General features: G+C 45.5%; 3 protein-coding genes across 8 annotated transcripts; 2 read left to right on the top strand and 1 right to left on the bottom strand.

The window, feature by feature from the left end:
- The first annotated feature begins 230 nt into the window (after window positions 1-230).
- On the top strand, window positions 231-13,445 carry LOC131261229 (mucin-5AC). 6 transcript variants are annotated; one of them, XM_058263204.1, is made up of 10 exons: window positions 273-308; window positions 408-493; window positions 858-1,152; window positions 1,227-1,303; window positions 1,387-1,563; window positions 1,639-1,989; window positions 2,057-7,036; window positions 10,411-10,548; window positions 10,629-12,065; window positions 12,548-13,445. In XM_058263204.1, exons 3-9 carry the CDS (start codon window positions 995-997, stop codon window positions 11,903-11,905), a joined length of 7,158 nt encoding a protein of 2,385 aa, XP_058119187.1. In that variant the 5' UTR covers window positions 273-308; window positions 408-493; window positions 858-994; the 3' UTR covers window positions 11,906-12,065; window positions 12,548-13,445. The 6 variants fall into 6 exon arrangements, with proteins under 6 accessions (XP_058119188.1, XP_058119186.1, XP_058119190.1 ...); XM_058263205.1 differs by lacking the exon at window positions 408-493 and having other exon boundaries at window positions 231-308; window positions 10,629-11,153; XM_058263203.1 differs by lacking the exon at window positions 408-493 and having other exon boundaries at window positions 231-308.
- Window positions 13,446-13,510: 65 nt separating this feature from the next.
- LOC131258677 (mitochondrial import inner membrane translocase subunit Tim29) lies at window positions 13,511-14,263 on the bottom strand. The gene has a single exon (XM_058260034.1). It carries the CDS (start codon window positions 14,174-14,176, stop codon window positions 13,544-13,546), a length of 633 nt encoding a protein of 210 aa, XP_058116017.1. The 5' UTR covers window positions 14,177-14,263; the 3' UTR covers window positions 13,511-13,543.
- Window positions 14,264-14,874: 611 nt separating this feature from the next.
- On the top strand, window positions 14,875-17,995 carry LOC131260804 (uncharacterized). Its single transcript, XM_058262627.1, has 2 exons — window positions 14,875-15,052; window positions 15,114-17,995. Exons 1-2 carry the CDS (start codon window positions 14,876-14,878, stop codon window positions 17,811-17,813), a joined length of 2,877 nt encoding a protein of 958 aa, XP_058118610.1. The 5' UTR covers window position 14,875; the 3' UTR covers window positions 17,814-17,995.
- Window positions 17,996-18,780: the final 785 nt, after the last annotated feature.

Here is an 18,780-nt window from a genome sequence, read left to right as displayed (position 1 = left end):
TTTGAATTCCCCTCAATTCTCACACATTAATTTTTGCAACTACCCGGTTGACAAAAGTTCAAATTTTTGTCAACCGGGAAGGTCATTACGTGACTAATTTGGTGTCTGAATCGAGTTCCAAATCTGATCCGAATATGTCAAATGGGATCCAATCCTTTAGAATCCTCCAAGGGATCGACTCTAAGAGTCTTTCCGATCCCGATTCTGCCAACACTAATACCCACCCGCCGTCAAAATGGCGAAGACAGAAAATTAAGAGTGCTGGAGTTTGATCAACAAAAGTGCTGTGCAAAAGGCTAAGAGAAAAGGTAAGTTTCAACTAAAGCGCAGTTATAACCTTCATAATTATAATTACCAGAAGTATGGATGAATTCTCGGGACTCACAATGGTACAATTTGATGCTCAGTATTGCAGAGAGTCACCTTTAGCGACATAAACCGCGTCCCTTGCGCGGGTCACACAACGGTATACCTTAACGACAACGATAGAAACGTAAGCTTCATCAGCATTGGACAATGATGAAATCTATTGAGAACGTTGTTGAAAAAAGGATAACGAAAACCATTCTCAAAAGGGATTGTTTTTCTATTCCAGAGCCGTTTGGCCGCCAAGAAGCGTAACTTTTTTGCAATTGGTAGGAAAAGATAGAAGTTTTCTCAACACTAGTTTAGGAAATGTTTGCAAAGCGACACTGTTGCAGTAAGAATATGATTGCCTTTCGTCTAGCGATATGTACGCAGATATGAAGCTATGTTTCCATACCGCACATCGCGTGCTATTTGATAAACGACATCGAAAAAGGTATCCTCAAAGATACCAACATTTCTTTAATTCTTGTTCTTCATGTTTATTCTAGCGAAGTACAACTGCCAACAGTACGCAACAAAGACACCATTGGACGGAAGTAGAGCAAGATCGAGACATCCGTCGTTTAGGCTAACCTAGCAAGCTAAACATACAAATCGCTGCTCTTGCGAAGCAAACGGATCCGTAATGGAGGAGCTGAGCGACGGAGAAATAGTATGGGTGAAGGTCAGCAACAGCTGGTGGCCGGGCGAAGTAATGGGCGAGGAACGGTTAACGGAAGATTTTCTATCCTCGCTCCGGAAGAAGCCACTGGCGGTGGTGAAATTTTTTCAAGAGGATACCTAGTAAGTAATTCTGGTGGGCAAATTATGTCCAAAACGAGAGTGAAATAGGTACTAATTTCTCTCTTCTGCTCTAGCGAATACGTAAAAAATCCAAGTTTCATTTTCAAATACAACTGTCCAAGAAAAGGAGAATTCTTGCGCAAAGGTTTGGGTAAGTGCACTGCAATAATGGTTACTAAGGAACAGCAACTCGATATTTTTTTTTTAATATGTCTTTAAATACTTCCTTTGTAGAACAATGTCGGGCCAAAAAGAAACATATGGAAACGTTTCCGGCGGATGTAATGCACGCCGAACGCATGACGGGTGGCGACCCGAACATAGTAAACTCAACCGATTTTCTGCCACAGAAAAAGGAACGTTACTCGGGTTTGTTCCAGGATGCTGCGAAAGGGAAAGGTAATCAGAAAGGTGCGTGTCGAGAGCCGTTTTGTTAAAACCAAATTCTATATAACTGCCCAATTCATTTTATTTTGCCGACTGCAGGAAAGCCCGTGAACTTGACCACACCAACCACACCAGTCCCTGTTCGAAAACCAACACACGCTGTCCGCATCCTACCACAGACATCGGGGGGTACTGGGAATACAGCACTGTACGAAAGCGAGGCTGGTACATCATCCAACACTTCCCTTTCGGAAAGTGTTTCTTCGGTCGTCGGTTTACCGTCACCGATGGCTTCTTCGGCGCAATTGTATCACTGTTACAAGTGTAACTACAGCGCCAACCGGCAGAATTTGATCGTTTTACATATGAAACATTGTCGAGCTACAGGAGTTGCTGTAGGGGCAACACCAACATCTAGTGCAACAGTAACACCGTCGCCTAGACCAAAAGGTATGTTGTATTTCTGTTGCAATTAAGGAGTAAAGTCCACATGATAAATTTGTATCTTTCTTCGCAGTTGTACCCGCAGTTGAAATACGGCAACCATTGGACGATACTACCGATGATGAAGAATCCGGACAGCAGGAAGTTGGCACAACGAGCGTAGGTCGCATGAAGCGTTCGTTAATTCTATCCAAGGAACAGAAAGAGCAGCCCATTATTGCTAAACAGACGGGTAGAACGCGATCCGGTGAAACAGTGGCACGGAACCGTGCCGGTCGGACACCGAAGCAAACAGGATCGGTTGGCCAACGAAAGAACAGGCGTACTCAACTGGTGAAAAAAGATGACGAAGAAGATTTACTTGTGGATGATGGGCCATCAGCAGAAATTTCCGATCCATCGGAGGTACATGCTACTGACCAGCATCGTGTAAAAGAGGAAAAGGAGGAACCTTCGGGCAAGCTCGAACAGAAACCTTTAGACGAAGGTGTGGGAAAGAAAGCTAAAACAGACGTGAAGCTCAAGAACGAACTGCTGGCGGATTGGAGTGAAGATGACCAGGAAGATGTTCCCGATGGCGGTGACAAGGGTGAGGTAGAGAAGAAAGCAGAATCGATCGTGTCGCTAGAGACAAGTGTTCCTGCAAAGAACGTTTCCGAATCAGTGCAGCAAGAACTGAGCAGCAAAAGCAAAACTTCCAGGAATGAAAGAGAAGAATCAATCAAAGCCGCCGCCCCGTTGGCTCAAAACCACGTATCAAAAAAGGATACTGCAGCGAGCGAGGAGCTTGGTAAGGATAACAAAAGGAATTCTGTAGAGGGCAAGGAAAAGGCAACTGAACATGGTTCCTGCTCATCGGTGGTCGTTGCTTCGGCTGCACTGCCCTTTGCCAGTGTTGCCGTAACTACACTCATCACCGCACCTCCAGTGATTTCGCCGTGTACTACCATCAAGTATCGGAATATTCCGAAGAAGCAGAAGCGTGAATATATCGAAGTCACAAACGACGATGCGTCTTCCGCACCATCGCGAGAAGGTAGCACGGCAAGCAGCACCTCGTCGACGGCCGGATCGAGTGAAATGCTTGGTGGCGGAGGAACGGCGGTACCGTCAGCAACGACCGTTCCCACGTCCTCGGCTTCAGAGCGTCCGATCAGTGCCAAGCAGTTAATTTTGAATCGTGCGACACGAGAATCGAGTGGGGAAGGAGGAATAGAGGAGCCAGTTGTGCCCAAGGCAGAAGAGACCAGCGCAGTAACAGTTTCCCAGCAGGAACCGAATAACGAAGCGACAAAATCCCCAGCGGAAGAAGCTGTATCCTGCTTCGATTTCGAGGAAGATGAGGAAGGCAAACAGGGAACGAAGAAGTTCAGCTCTATCTCACCACCATCGCGCCGGTCCGGATCGCTGCTTGATCGGAAACGACATGACAGTGAACGGAAAAAGTCCGCCAACAACGAGGACGTGTTGATGGCACCTGCAAAGCCTACCGACGAGAATGAAGTTGAAACGGTGGCAAAGCCAACCGATGACGAAGATCTAAGACTCCGCCAAGAAATTGATTCACTACTGATGGAGACAAACGTACCGAAGCTATCGGATGATTTAAACGAAGTTGTGGCCTCAGGCCCCGTAACCTCCGACAAGGTTGACTGCAATCGTACCCTTCCGCCTAAAGAAAGAGGCAAGCGAATTTTTAAAACTCGCAACAAAACCAACACCACTTTATTAACAACCTCTTCATCGGTTGCCCCAGTTGATGACAGTGGAGTAGGCGACGAAACACATCCGACGGTTGACGCTTCCCCTTCATCAGAAGAGAGCAGTAAAATGCCGGACGTCGAGCAACCCGAAATGGTGTCTCCCGAGCCGAAGCACATCGAAGAATTCGATGACAGCGTTGCTATGCCGACGAGTGCGTCGAAAGATAAAAAGAAACCGATGGCCCAGAAAGAAGAGGACTCTGCTGCTGGTACGCGTGGAAGACGGTTCGAGAATTCCGACTTCGCAACGATCAAATCGAAGCGCACCAAGTACTCCAAGAAAGAGCAGCAGCAGCACGAAGAAGAAAATCAAATTCCGTCAGTAACTTCGTCGGAAGCGGCAGCTGCTGATGTGAACGAAATGAAGGAAGCGGATGATAAAAAACGGAAAGATGAGTGCACCCCAGTAGTAACAACGACAGATGCCACATCGTCGTCGCTTGCAAAAAATAGTGGTGCGAAGGGACGTCGGGGAAAACAGAAGAAAACTATCCCCACCTTGGCAAACCAGCCTGAGCAGCCTGCACCAGCCGAACCGAAAGTAGCCGTCATGGAAGAAAAGGCAAACGTCGGCGGAAATCATCATGATGTTGGTGTTGATGAGAAACAGCCACGTAAAGTCGTTGCGGATGCTGTCGGAATGTCGTCTGCGAAGAAAAAACGGAAATCGAGCGAACCACATCTTCCGGACAGTAGTGATGGTGCGATGGACGCCACCGCTCCACAGGCAGTACCTACGTCGGAACGTAAGAAAGGAAAAAAACGAAAGGAAGCTTCCTCGTCCGATGAGGTGGCCTCTGAAAGTAATGCAAGCGGCAAAACAGATGCGCCAGCGAAAACACCGAACGAGAGCGAGAATGACGTGGGGGAGCAGGTGACTGACCGTAGTGTCGAGAAAATGATCGTAAAAGAAGAAAAAAATGTTTCCGTGGATCCGGTATCAACACAACCATCACCTGCAGAAGCAGCAGATGATATCGGAAAGGTCGCTAACACCAAACCCGCGAGTATAACCTCAAAGAGTATTAATCCGCGGAAGCGACATCTTCACTCGATGCTTCAGTCGTCCGAAGCCGTCAGCACACAACAGAAGCGCAACGATGCTAAAGTGTTGATCAACCCGGTTGACACTTCTACCGATGTGGTTCCGGCGGTTTCAACGGTTCCCGGTTCGGTGGAAGCCGTCGTCGAGTCCGAAACTCCATCCATTCCAGAGAAGCGGAAGCGTGAATTGAAATCAGAACCGTCGGTGTCCGAACCTTCAACAACCGAAGAGCCACAGGTGCAACCGGTGGTCGCTCCGGCGGCGGTGGAAGATAAATTCGATATTGATAACATGCCAATCGTTATTGGCGACAACGGGGTTCTGGTAAATGAGGTTGTGATGGTAGAGCCACCGAAATCGTTGGCCACCGATGGTGCCTCCTCTATCCTTCCAAACGCCATCGCCGTCGTAAAGAGTATCAATGGTGGTGGAGGTGGAGACAACGCAACGTCATCATCGTCGACCAAGATGGCGGAAGGACTGCTACCGAAGGCACCGACGATGAAAGAAAAGCGACCAACGATTGTGACTACTGTAAAGGGTGGCACGGCGGGGCAGGAACAGATTATTATCACGAGCAAAGGAACGGTGCTAACCACTTCCACCTCGTCCTCGGTCAGCTCGAAAATGGCTGCAAAATCTACGGTAACTGTCACTAGTGCTTTTAGCATCGTTAGCGGAGGCCGTAACACTGCCTGTATGACAAGTGCGACCACCACCGCCTCTACACCAATGGCTCATCGTCGAAGCAACAATCTCTTGGAGCAGCCCGAATCGTCAACTTCCTCGTCGTCGTCGTCATCGTCGTCATCGTCATCGTCAACATCGTCATCGGCCAATGGGCAACAAGCGACAAGGCTACCCTTAGAAGATGGGAACTTATCGGCCACAACAAAAGCAGTCTCCGTTGCCAAGCCATCCTCCTCGTCCTCCACTGCGTTGTCTTCGTCCAGTGCTGCACCAAAGAAAGTCATTACTAAAAAAGCCCTGCACCCGGGTGATACCACGAGCTCCGCAAGCAGCAGTAAGCAGCATACAACCGAACCCGTAAGCGATGGCGCGTCGTCTTCCGTGTCGTCTTCGTCCTCGTCCGTCGGCGGTGGGGTCAGCAACGTCGGTGAAGGTGGCAAGAAGATTCTCCGAGTATCCCCACAGAAGCTGAAGGAGTTCAGCCGCCTGGGATACATCGAGGACCGTGGCAATGGTAAAGTGCTCACACCGAGCGGAATGCGTAAGTTCAAGCAAGAACTTCAACAGCAGCAACAACAGCAACAACAGCAACAGCATGAGGAGGCTCAGGGAAAAAAGAAAGCCAAGCCTACTGCTCCAGCAGTCACAAAAACGCTTCCGTCGACCAACGTAGCAATTGCATCGAGCAGCAGCAGCAGCAGCAGCAGCAGTGCCGCGCGACAATCGGTGACGGAGGTGGCCTCATCGGGTAACGTGGTGGTTGCGGCAGCAGCTGACTCATCCGTGCAGGAAGGATTCACCGGCGCCAGCGAAGAACTGCCACAAGAAGCGGCTCACGGTGAGCCGGCAGCGGGTGGTGCAGTGATCATTGCGAATGCTGGAGAAATTCCCGTGGTATCGCCGGTAGAACCATCGGCTTCCGGAACAACGACTGCGGTGTTGATCGAAAATTCACCGACCAGTAGCGCCACCGAGGTGATACTTGGTACCGCCGATCAGACGGTGGAAGCGAGTAGTAGCAATGGCAACGGCGGTAGCGCAGGTGGATCGACGTCCGGCGTACAAGAGTCCTCGCAGCTGATCGCCGTGCCGGCCGAGAACTTTGGTGGTCCTCCGAATCTATTCTACCTGTGCTCGGTTCGTGATGAAAGTCTTGTGCCCGTCAATAACGAGCTGCTATATTTGGACCCTTCGAACCAGCTCGTTGCCCTTCCCGAGCAACAGCAGCAAGGGCAGATGCAACCAGGCCAGGTGGGGGGAGCTAGTGCAGAAGACATCATCAATCAGGCGGAAGTGATCATTCCGGCCGGAAGCCATGGGGCCGAAGTGGTGGGTGTAGGAAGTACCGTAGCTGTGGCGGCTGCGGTCGGAGGTAGCGAAGCGGGTAGTATCGTTGATGCCGGTGCCGTTGGTGATGGTACGCAACAGAGCTTCCTGCTCAACACTCAGGACGGCCAGCAGATCATTCTCGACCAGCAGAGCCTAATGGCGCTGGCAGCCGGTGGCGAAGCACCACACCTTCTAACGGCTGATGGACAGCAGATACTGCTTCAAGGTACGTAAACGATTGCCTTTCCTTATTTGCTCCATGTTTTCAAATTTATATGCGCTTCGAAGATCGATCAGATGAGTGATGAAAATATGCTCAGTGTCAGCCGAATGTGTTTAGCGGCGATTCATAAACTTTTTTAACTTTAAACTTATCCATAACTCATGGTTAATTACCTCTGCTTAATTGCAATGTTAGTTTGGTATACGATGTAATTTTAACCACTAAAATAGATTAATGATTCAGGTGTAACAACAGGGCATAAGACAAATTATCTTCGGCTAAAGCTAGGAGAAACTTGGGAAACATTATTTTATGCTTAAGAATGTAGGTAAAATCACACTCTTCTGAAACCTTTTACAAGATAGAATCAACATTTATTTAAGCGTGTATATGGTTTTTTGCCTTTTATTATTTGGTTAGTATATGTTGGCATGGATAGACGATAAAATGGTGAGGCATGGAATGCTAGGCTTTTCTTATAATTTTAATTCGCTTTCAATTCGCGCAACACCTATGTGTAGAATAGTAGAAACAATTTACTACCTCCTCAATGTCACACGATTAAATGGCAAATTAAAGCACATTATAGGAAATGCATCGATCATAACACTAGCACCCATTCATTCATATATTATTTGACTGTCCATGTAATGCTTAATGGCCAATAAAGTATTCACTCCATTTTTTTTTTTCAACCCAGAAAACAGAATTTCAATAAATGGAAGTCCTACTTGAGGTCCTCGCGGTAGCAATATGCGTAGATTATAAATTAATCAGCATCCCTTTTAATTTTTCTTTTTTTGTGAAGTAAACATTCGGTTTACTAGTATTAGATGAGGGTTGTTTATTTATTATTTTCCCTTTGGTTCTTCTCGGAGGTTAGTTTGTTTGTCCCCTCAGAGGGAGTTGACTCCCGTAATGCAACACAATAGGAATATTTTTAACGTTTCGTAGTCCAAGATAAAACGGCCATATGGGCCTATATGCCCAAACGTATATATTAGATGGTCCTACGTGTGCATCTTTGCCACGTTTTATGCCGTTTGTATGTTACGTTCGCACGGTATAGTTTTCCGACTCTGTTTTCTCATTTCTTTCTATTTTCTATTCGAAAATTTCGCAATCAAAAAAAACAGACAAAATTTCCACCCACTTCTTTCACGTTTCTGTTTTTTCCTGTAGGTAGCCTTTTCACCAGTTCCGTATCGGTCGATGATCCCGAGTATGTTTGAATCCCGAGTCCGAACTGCGCGAGTGCAAACTACAGCGAAAGAAAGAATGCGCGAGAAAAGCGAGTGAAACGAAGCAGGCGGGAAATGAAAGGAAATATGCAAATAATGCGAAAATTAGAAAGGAAAAGAAAGGAAACAATCTTATGACTATGGTTGCGCCCTGCACATTTATAGGAGCGAGGTGTTGCAAACTGCAACGGTTATACAATTCTATGCAATATCTATTTCAAAAATCACTTACACATACACACACACACACACACTCTGTATCAATTTCCGCCATCTGATCTACATCTAGTAGACCTGCAACTACGATGACCTGTATGCACGGGAATGGCTGGCAAACGAGGATTCTTCTGACTGCACCACGCCTGCTCATTTCGTCACTTCTTCTGGAGTCAGTAGATCATCGCTATAGTTACTTGATAAAAATTCGTACTATCTGTGCCCAACACACTCGAACACAACTACACTACACACTTTCTATCACATTCCTATGGCTACTGAGCTTTTTCGATGGGCTAGTGTTACTTGTACTAAGGTGTAGCTTTTATTAAATTGACTGCTTGTGTGGAACGTCCTCTCTTCATCCACTACAATACTGTCCTATTCCAACAGCTTTATTTACCCCCATTTGTGCAGAAATGTATTGTACTAGCTTTTAGTTTTACCTCTATTACCCGTGTTTAATTTCTCAAAAGCGTAGAATTGCTCCGGGCGTGTTGTAGGTTGGCCCCGCAAAGTTAGGGCAGTTTGAATAATACACTTTTCCTGTATATTTATTGTTTATCATTTTGGAGGTAAACGTTTTAGGAACTAAACGAAACTTGCTGTAAACACACAGATGCATGTGTTGAATAACGGCTTTGGATGATAAGGTATGCCAATCGAATAATGCAAGAAGCTGCGCGCCCTTAGAAATGGTTATGCACTTACAAGATTATCAATCTATTTATAGCACGCGGACTCAGATTGCGGATATACGCAATTTAGAATCGGTTGTCCGCAGTTGGATCTGCGACGGCCGAGCGGTAGCGCCGGTTATAAAATCGGCCCATGAGCGCCAGGGCTTTTCAGTACGACGGCGTGGGTTCGAATCCCCGACCGGACCGTCTACCCTGTACGAGAGGACTGACTATCCACGTACTCAAAGGGAAAAAAGTCTTGTTAGGCCCTCCATGGCCGCCAAACAAGGTTGTTACGCCAAGAAGAAGAAGAAGAAGAAGAAGAATCGCTTGTGCATAAACTTTCTTTTAGCAAAACGGAACTTGCATTCTCGAAAAACCAGGACACTCAAAGGAATAGCAGAACACAAATAGAGTAAATTAGGATTTTCTTTGTTACAAGAGAAAATAAGATACACGAGACCACGTTGGTGAACATTTGGTAAAAGATTTTGTCAAGAAGAAACAAAATTAGTTATGCGCACGTTGTCGTCGTGTAAGCGAAAGTAATTTTATTAGATGTTAAAGCCCGCAAATATTTTAAACTGTTTGTCTTAGACAGACTTTGAAAAAAAAATACATATATACATATAGATATATCTATAATAACCGCTTTATATGCATGATGTGTGTGGGTGAATGACGCTAATTGTGCTGTTGAGATCTTTTTTTCAATCTGACTTTGGACTTGTAAAATCAGACAAACTATTGTAACGTGTACGTTCATGAATCTTTCGATTTGGATATAAACGAAACAATAAAACTGTAACGGTAAAATATGTCGATGGCGTAAAATGGCGTCTGCAAAATAAATCATGCACGTAAACGATATTGTTTGGCTGTTCAGTTTAAGAAGATACATTTAGAAAAAAAGAAAAATAATTAGGCTTCACGAGAGGGGATTTTATGTACAGATAATGGTGAAAAATATTGTTTTTCAAACGATAGTTATTAAAAATGTAACAAACATATTGCCAACACAATATTTAACAAACGATGATGATAATGCAAAAGAAGAGGTTTGTGTTTAATTTATTCAGGTTGGTGTGTTGCATGAATGTTGGATCCAGCTCTAATGATTCTTTCAGCTGGCTTTAGTGGGCCCCATCGAGCGGGCCATTATCATTGAGGAGAAATTGTGTGAAAATGTTATACGTTATCTTTCTCTGTCGTGGTTCCTTTTTCAAATGCCGTGTTGCAGAATCTGCACAAGAGTGGTTGGCAGCTCTCTCCGCCAGTCAACAGGGGGGTCAGCAGTCAACGCTCGGTACTCTAGTGACACCCGAAGGCACGCAGATCATCGTGGCACACGAACACGCTGGTTTGATCGAGCTGCAAGGTAGGTTGTTGGCTTTGAGGTTCCAAATGAGGTTCATTCAAATGATGCAAACGGTTTCTGCTGTACTATTCGATTTTTAGAGCATCCAGTCCTTTTGCCGACAGATACCATTCAAGTCAATCCAAACACGACGGTGGAAACGAATGCCGTGTTGACAAAGCCGCCCATCATGTCGACGGTTGAAGTGCCAACCAAAAATGGCATCGAGATTCCGTCCGCGGTCGGTGCTGGGCGCATGGAACGAAAAGGGTACTCCATTTCATCCACCTCCAGAGTGACGGGGGCGGAAGGGCCGCCCGGTGCGCCATCGGTTGCGATCCTGGGAGGAGGAGGAGTAGGAGCAACCAGCAATCTCGACGAATCGCTGGCGGCCGTCATCGGGCACGTTCCGAGCAATCCGCACGTACCGACCTCACTCGAACTGCCGATCACCGTGACGAATCCGGCGATCGCAAAGACAACCACCACGAGCAGCAGGTTGAATCCTCCGCTGTTTCCCGTAACGACCATCGCGACGACGGTTCCCTCGCCCTCCGACATGTTATCGTCCTCTGCCCCGACGGTTGTGTTGATAGCAGCAGACCAGGCGACGATAGCCGTAGCAGGTACGATCGATCGTGTTCCCTCTCCTTCGAATCCTTCTCCTCTTCCTCCTTCTTCTCCCCCGTCTCTCGTCAACCCACTTTCAGCAGCGAAAAGGAAGCAATCGTACGATGATACCGAGCCGAACGAGGGAATCATATTAACAGCGACTCTCGAGAAACCACGCAAATGTTCGTCTCAACTGCAAGAACCGATAGTAGCGGATGAAGACGTGGACGATATACAAATTCCCAACACTCCCGAGTCGCAACAGAACAGTGAACGGCAGATGGAGTACAGCTTCAGTGACAACGACTGCGTAGACGATCCGGAAGATAGAAATCGTCCCGAGAGGGAGCTAGACCACGGAGACTTTCCGACCCCAGAAGATCCGGACATGGAGAATAGCAACTCGAACTGTAGCGAAGTGATTCCGTTGCAACCGAATGTAGTCATTCTGGGCGCCGAGGATGACGGTATTGATGAGGAAATTGACAACGAAAATGACACCGACGAGGACAGTAGTGCAGAGGTGCAGGTGCACAATAGTCAACGTCGTGCTAACAGCAACAGTTCTGGTCCACCGAATCGAAATGCGAATGGATCGGCCACTGCTGGGTCGAGTGATGGCAACATTACTGAACGCCATCAAGGAGGTAGTAGCAATAATGACAGTGGGATCGACGCTAGTACACACACCCCACAGGTGCACGATGAACAGGCAGGAGGATACGCAACAGAGCGGATCGCCCGTAGGACGATCGTTGAAAGATAAATGATCCAAATGTTGGAGATTGTGTCTATTGCACTCCATCACGCAGATTGCAGGGATTCGAGTCAAAGGTGGAGAGAAACGGAAAACTGAAGCAGGAGACAATTAATATAACGGCCACGAGCTATGATTAACAAGAACACATAATGAAACGAATATATAGGTATCTATACTTTCCATGTAACTTGGTATTTGTTATTGACCTGTGACGAAACAAATCTAGCCTTACACGTGTACATAATTACTTCTAACTGTGTAGAGCTTTTCTTGCTATTTTCTGCTCAGTAAAATCCAACTTTTTGTTTACAAACGATTAAAATTAGCTACCTGATCCTTTAGTAGATTGTTATATTTATTTTCCTGCTTCTTTTGTTGCAATAGTAGAGGATGGAAAGCAACCGTTACGATTTTAATGTAATGATCTAAATCACTTTAATGATGCGGTTTCTATGATACCTTACATTTGAATGACACCTCGTATATGCTCGTTTTTCCTTGGGATGTATTTTTTTCCTATCAACTTCTTTTTACCTCTTCTTATTTATTGCTTTAGATTAATGTATGTTCATATTTTTTTCAAATTTCTTACTACGTGGATTTTTTTTAATGCTTCACATTTTTCTCTCTCACTCTTTTCTCTTTTAGATTCTCTCTTCTGCTAACAAACCATTTATTTGGAAGCATCCACTACGGAAGATTGTGGGGCACATAGTGCTCGTCTTCTTTAATTGACACTGTAACGGCATTCAACCTAATCATACCAGTGGCCTCAGAGTATCTGGAAGCGTGTACACTGTGTAAAATAGAGCTACCATGCAAAAGTAACTAATTTAATGTGGAATGACACATTCAGCTGACCTTCCTACCTTTCTTGGTAAACCAGTAAATGCAGACGAGGAAGTTTAGAAGAGTTATGATAGTAAACTGAATAGAAACACTTTTAATCACAGTACACTTCGCAAGGCTTAGAAACTCCACCGGAAATGATGATATTTCGTGCTGCGAATCCTAAGCATACACGTGGTCAGTACTGAAGCAAAGATTTCATATTTCCCGCTATCCGTTGCAATGTTCAGTATGATAATTAGAAAAGATAAATATCGATTGATTGGTACATTTATCAAGTGAAAAATCAAACGATGCTCAAATTGTTTGAAAATTTGTGCACACAGTGTTACCAAAAGAAACCGATTGCTAGATGGTATGGAGCCGAGTGGGTTACAATTAACATTTTTAAAAGTGTCTCATACCCGTCTGAACTCTTAAAGATACGATGATCTTATTCAAGGGCTACTAATAGGGCTTCGCAAAAAAAAACAATTCGGATAACATAGTGCGAAGAAATACCTATTTTACAGGTCAAACTAGAAGCAGCGTTAAGGTTGATTGAATAAACGATTAAAATTAAGTAGTGGGGGTAGTTTGGCAATGTAAGCAACTAAGTAGCATGCAGCTACAACTGAGTAGTAGGCTTTGTAAAATATAGCGCAAACAGTACAATTAAGATTTTTTCCAAGTCGAATAAATTGGCATATATTGCAGAAACATGCAAATAACATGTCGTGTGTCATTATGCACGAAAGAATAGAAACACGTGCAGCATTGAACAACAAAAGTGGTTTTATATTTGTCCTACTAATTTTATAAGTTTTCTTCATTGATGTCGTAGTCAACCATTTTCCGCTCGAGTGTCCAAAATTTGCCATTGAAGCCAACGTCGACAATGCGTTGGTGGAAGGTTAGATAGCGTGGTTGGAGGTATGGACATACTGCTTTATAGATTGCTAGTCCTCGGTCGTAGTTATCCAGCCACATGAACGACACCACACCCAACGATAGCCGCCTTATGATGCCTTCGTTGTGGCAACGCTCCAGAAAGGTGATGTGTTGGGATGCAACTGGATTCTGGCAAGTTGGATGTACGAGGGAAAGCTCATTGTACGCCCGCCGGTATTGGTCGTAGAAGTCGGTCTCAGAGGGATTTTTCGCACCGGCGTAGGTGGCCGATGCTAGTAGTGAAAGGTACACGCCACTCCGTACCGGGCGATCGCGCATCGTTCGCCCTGTGTCGATGACCATCTCCTTGTAGTCTATTACGAGGTTCTTCCAATAAGTGGCCCATTTTTCCAGTATCGTCCCTTTGTACCGCTCGGGGATAGTGATCGAATCGATGCGAGACTGAAAACCGGCGTACCGGGTCTTGATCTGATCGAAGCTGTTTCGAATTAACGATGGTGCTCTGCGGAATCCTCGGGCGCCTGAGTTGATCGACATTGCTTCGTGTAATCGATGTTAAACTTAAACTATACTTATCGGCAGCAAACGTGAGCAATAGTGTACGAGAACGTATTTTTATGTAACTTCAACAGACAGTTGTTTGTTTACATTGGATACGTTCCGAAAATTTAGCAGTGTTGCCATTGGAATTATTATGCAAATTATTTTAAGTTACGCATTTTCAGCTCTTATGCTCTATGAAATAACATTTTCATTATTCTTTTTAAAAGAATCTACATTCTCTGAGAATTTATTGGGACTGTTGTAAGAAACTATAAACAAAAAACAACTAAACACATTTTCCAACTTCTTCGTACTTTGGCAGCACTGCATTAAGCCAGTCCTCTCAACATGTGTAATTGTGTTTGTTTCTTCACCCCAATGATGGGGTGGTACACAGTGGTGATGAAAAGTTTCAAGGTAACTCGCTCCGATTGATTCGTTGTTTTGAATCCGACCTAGAGTTCAATAATTATAATACAACAGTGGAGATCACAACTTTAAAGGATGGTAAATAAAAAGAACCATCGAGCAACATTCTGCCTGCATTAACATGTTCAGACATTTGATAAAAACATTGGCGCCGTTGGCAAAGACTTCCTCTCCGGAATCCGATCCGAAATTAAACTGCCAACACTTCAAAACACAACACGTGCGCGTTTTTGGTTTGTTTATGAATTTCGATGAAGTATAACGATGGAAAAACGCGAATCCAATGAACTGCTTCGTTTTTTAACGAAAATTGTCAACGATTACGGAATAAGTGACTCAAAAGGGGAAGCAGAAGGAAGCAGGAAATCAACGGAATCCCGAAAGAGAAAAAATACCACCGACGAGAACCAAGCCGATGGTAAAAGGTTCCGCCCGGTAGAGGTAAGCTCAGAATTTTTGTGCCTTAATCAATCACACATAATGAATGGCTTTCTTTTTACAGTGGGTTAATCCTGTACTTAGACCACTGGTGCAAAGCCTGATCAGTAATCCGAACAAAACCTACCAGCAGTTCCACCTACATCACAATGTGCTCCAGGTTCCACTGCAGCCGAACGTACTTCGAAATGAAACTCTTTTTAGCCATTTTGAAATCAAAACACCGTGGACGGTAGGCCTGCCGGTGCCACTGTACTGCACACCTGGTCCAGGTCCGACGTCACCCGATCTTATGGTGCGGCAAGTTCTCGCAAAGTACAACTATAAGCGCGAGCTGACCAGCGTACATCGGTCATACAAGCTCATCGAGACGCACCGGACGCGGCCGGACCTGGATCTACGGGAGGTTGAGGAAGACCCTACCGTCAAGAATAGCGCCGCTGTCATTTATGCAGGCCTTCTCGATCGAGACCCCGATCCGTACCTTTTGCTCGAATCCGGCTATGACTATCACTTTACTGGTGGTTCCATGGCCACCATCGTTGCACCGGAAGGCAGCAGGACGCTCGCCACCGTATTCGCAGCGTGTGGAGGAAATCTCGAAGAGGTGAACATCATTCAGCTCGACCACCTCGGCTCGGAAGTGCCAAACAAAATTGAGGCCAAAAAGTCAGCCAACTACCTATCGGAAGATGCTGGTCCGGTACTGGAGATAACTGCCGACCCCGGAGGGCGTTGTGTTCTCATCCGGAAGCGTCATACTATTGTTGTTCTTCGTAACGTACCCAGTGGTAGACAGGAAAACGATGAAGAACTGAGCACTATGTCGTCCGACGATACGGAATGGCGTGCAACTCAACGTATCCGTTCGAAGGTGCCCTTCGCTAGCGTTTGCATGGTCAATTTCGGTTTCCTAGTTAGACGTACGATCAGCATTTGTACGGTAGACTACAGGAGACATATACGGTTATGGCAAATCGATCGTAAAGCAGATCCTGTCGAAAAATGTACCAAGAAACTGCCAAGGAATGAAGGCCGCTTGGAAAAGAAGACGGAAGAAATTCGAAAGGAAGACAACTGGGCGGCGGTGAGGTGTGTAGACGGACGTTCTTTGGTTGCCTGCTTGAACCGTCATCAGATTCACCTTTACTCAATCCGAGAGGAAACCGACAGTTGCGTTGATTGTAGCGATTCGGATGAGGAAGTGGAAAGCCCTAACGCCACGTTCGTGTTACGGGGAAGTTCCAGCATATCTCAATGGACTATGGCATGTGAAAGAGCGAGCGCCCTCGAAGTAGCGCCGTCTGAGAGACTTATCTTTATAGCCACGTGCCATAAGATTATTGTTGCAAACGTGGAAAGTCTCGAATGCGACAAAGCGAGTAGCTCATCATCCAGCTCGATCAACGATGAAAGCATGTTACGAGTCAACGTTTTGATAGTGTTTGCACACAACCTTCAACAGCGGCCAGCGTTCATGAGTCACGTTGCATACGCTGGGAGCGATGAAACGGATGAGGAGAGTGGACATCAACATTTCCTTTTGGTCGGTAGCCATTTGCCGATGAGTTACGGTGTGTGTTCGTTCACGAAATCATGCATCAAGGGTTCGGCCTCCGAAAAACCACAATACTACACCCGGCACCTTCCACTGCATCCACCGACGTTCCATGACGCTTACAGGAAAGCTCAGGCGAGTGGCCACTGCCTCAGTACCCACGAGCCACTGAAGCGGCGTTTCTATGCCTGCCAGTCCGGAATGGTGCTGCTTCCGGCGAATGGAAATGGCGGCGAAGAAGAAGATGGCTACCCTCATATTATTTTACTAACATCGGGTGGAGATTTATTGCATCAAAAAATAGTCACAAAGCGACCGGAGCAAGACTCATCATCGGCGAGCGATCTTACACGATCCCGGATAGGACATTCGAACGTTACGGAAGAGCTGCACCATTGGCACGAGAAGCTGCTGCTGGATGAATCGATAAAACCCAAACCGTACAAGGCAACCGATTTTAGAACGTTAAAAAGGTTTCGCGACATCTTTAACTGCACGCACGACCCAAACGAGCTAAAGGACATCGTATTTCGCCCTCCAACCAAAAAATGGTCTAGAGGGCAGCGCGAAAAGCAGGCCGATTTGAGTGCGCAAATGTGCAGGGAGCCAAGTCCCACGAGGTCCATTTCATCCGTCTCCGATACATCCTTGTCGGCTTCAGCTGCGGGTGATTATGTCTCTGCCCGGGCGACAGTTTCCAACGGTCCTCGGCAACGACCAGAGCCTCTAGCCTGGCGTCAAACAATCGAGGAACTGCAGGAATACAAGGATGTCCTAGCGCCCGGAATGCTAGCCGTTTGGGGCTACGGTGGACCAGTTGGTGGAACGTTTGCCCAAGGCTTCCCGGAGCAAATTCCTACCAAGCTGCCACCCTACCAGAACGTGAACGAGCGAGTTGGTAGCTGGGTTGCGAAGACGACTTCTGCCGAACAGTTTGGATTGGGTAGGGCCGATGAACACATGAGTGAGATTCAGGACGAAATACCGTACGACGAATTTGGGCTACAACCGTGGCAAGAACCGAAAAACGCCAATAAGGTTGAACTACCAAACCAATTCCAACGGTTGCGCGATGAACAACTGATGGAAGTAATCTCGCAGAATGACACGGCATCACTTTCTCGAGCAGTTTTCGAAGTCCAAGCGGAACCGAAACCTTCCACCACTACCCGTCCGGCGAAGAAAAAGTATGTGAAAGGTTTCTGATCACAAACTCTGGCGGCCATCGATGGACCGTCAAGTGCATGGTGACGCATTTATGTGTGTATGAAAAAAGTTTTTAAAATATAAAATATATTTTAACCTTTAAACGAATCAGTAATTATTTGGAAAACTCCATTTCATAATATTTATAACTCGCAATAAACCGTCTGTTTCGTTTCTGTTCTGAAAGGGTTTGAATTTATTACTTCATTATTTATTAATATATATATATATGTGTGTAATATATATATATTTTATATATATGTATTTATTTATAATTTTATATAAACTATTGTTTTCTTGTTCTTAATCTTAATATTTTCCCCTTACTTTAATATACGCCCATCCGTGTTCTCTCACAAGTGCAACATTGCTTGCAAGTTGCTTCTTTCTCTGTTTTTTGTTTGAATTCGCCTCCCGATCTGCAGTTTTTCGCTCCTTTTGGATTTCGTATTATTTCGTTAATCCTTTTTTTTCATCCTTCGTAAATTTTATCCTCGCCTGCTCTAGTAATCGATCTATTTTACATATTTCACAGTCTGATGCAATTAAACATAAAAATACAAAGAAAGACGAACGTTTTTATTTTCATCTCATTTCCCATGTAAAAGTTCTAACGCCTACTGTTTTTGTTTTTGCTGGGTGGAACACAATCCACCACAAGAGCGCGCGATCGCAGCGCGAACTTCGCTTCCCCTTGTTCCATCGTCTAATTCCTATCATACATTTATTACGCATTTTCGTTATGATATATCGTGTCATCTTACTTAACTCTTTTGCTGTGCGCTTCTACCACGCTAATTCAGCATTAATAAGTGTGACAAAAAGCGCAAACTACATACACGCATCATCATCATCATCATGCACACACCAATTTCCGTGTTCTTCACTTTTCTTTTTTTTTTTTCCCCACACGCTCCATAGTCCGAGTCACAAAAATGTGCAATTTCGAATGTTGGCAATCTTCCCA

Source organism: Anopheles coustani, chromosome 3 (genome assembly GCF_943734705.1).
Source record: "Anopheles coustani chromosome 3, idAnoCousDA_361_x.2, whole genome shotgun sequence".
Classification (NCBI taxonomy): Eukaryota; Metazoa; Arthropoda; class Insecta; order Diptera; family Culicidae; genus Anopheles; species Anopheles coustani.
This window is presented reverse-complemented; position numbering and strand designations above follow the sequence as displayed.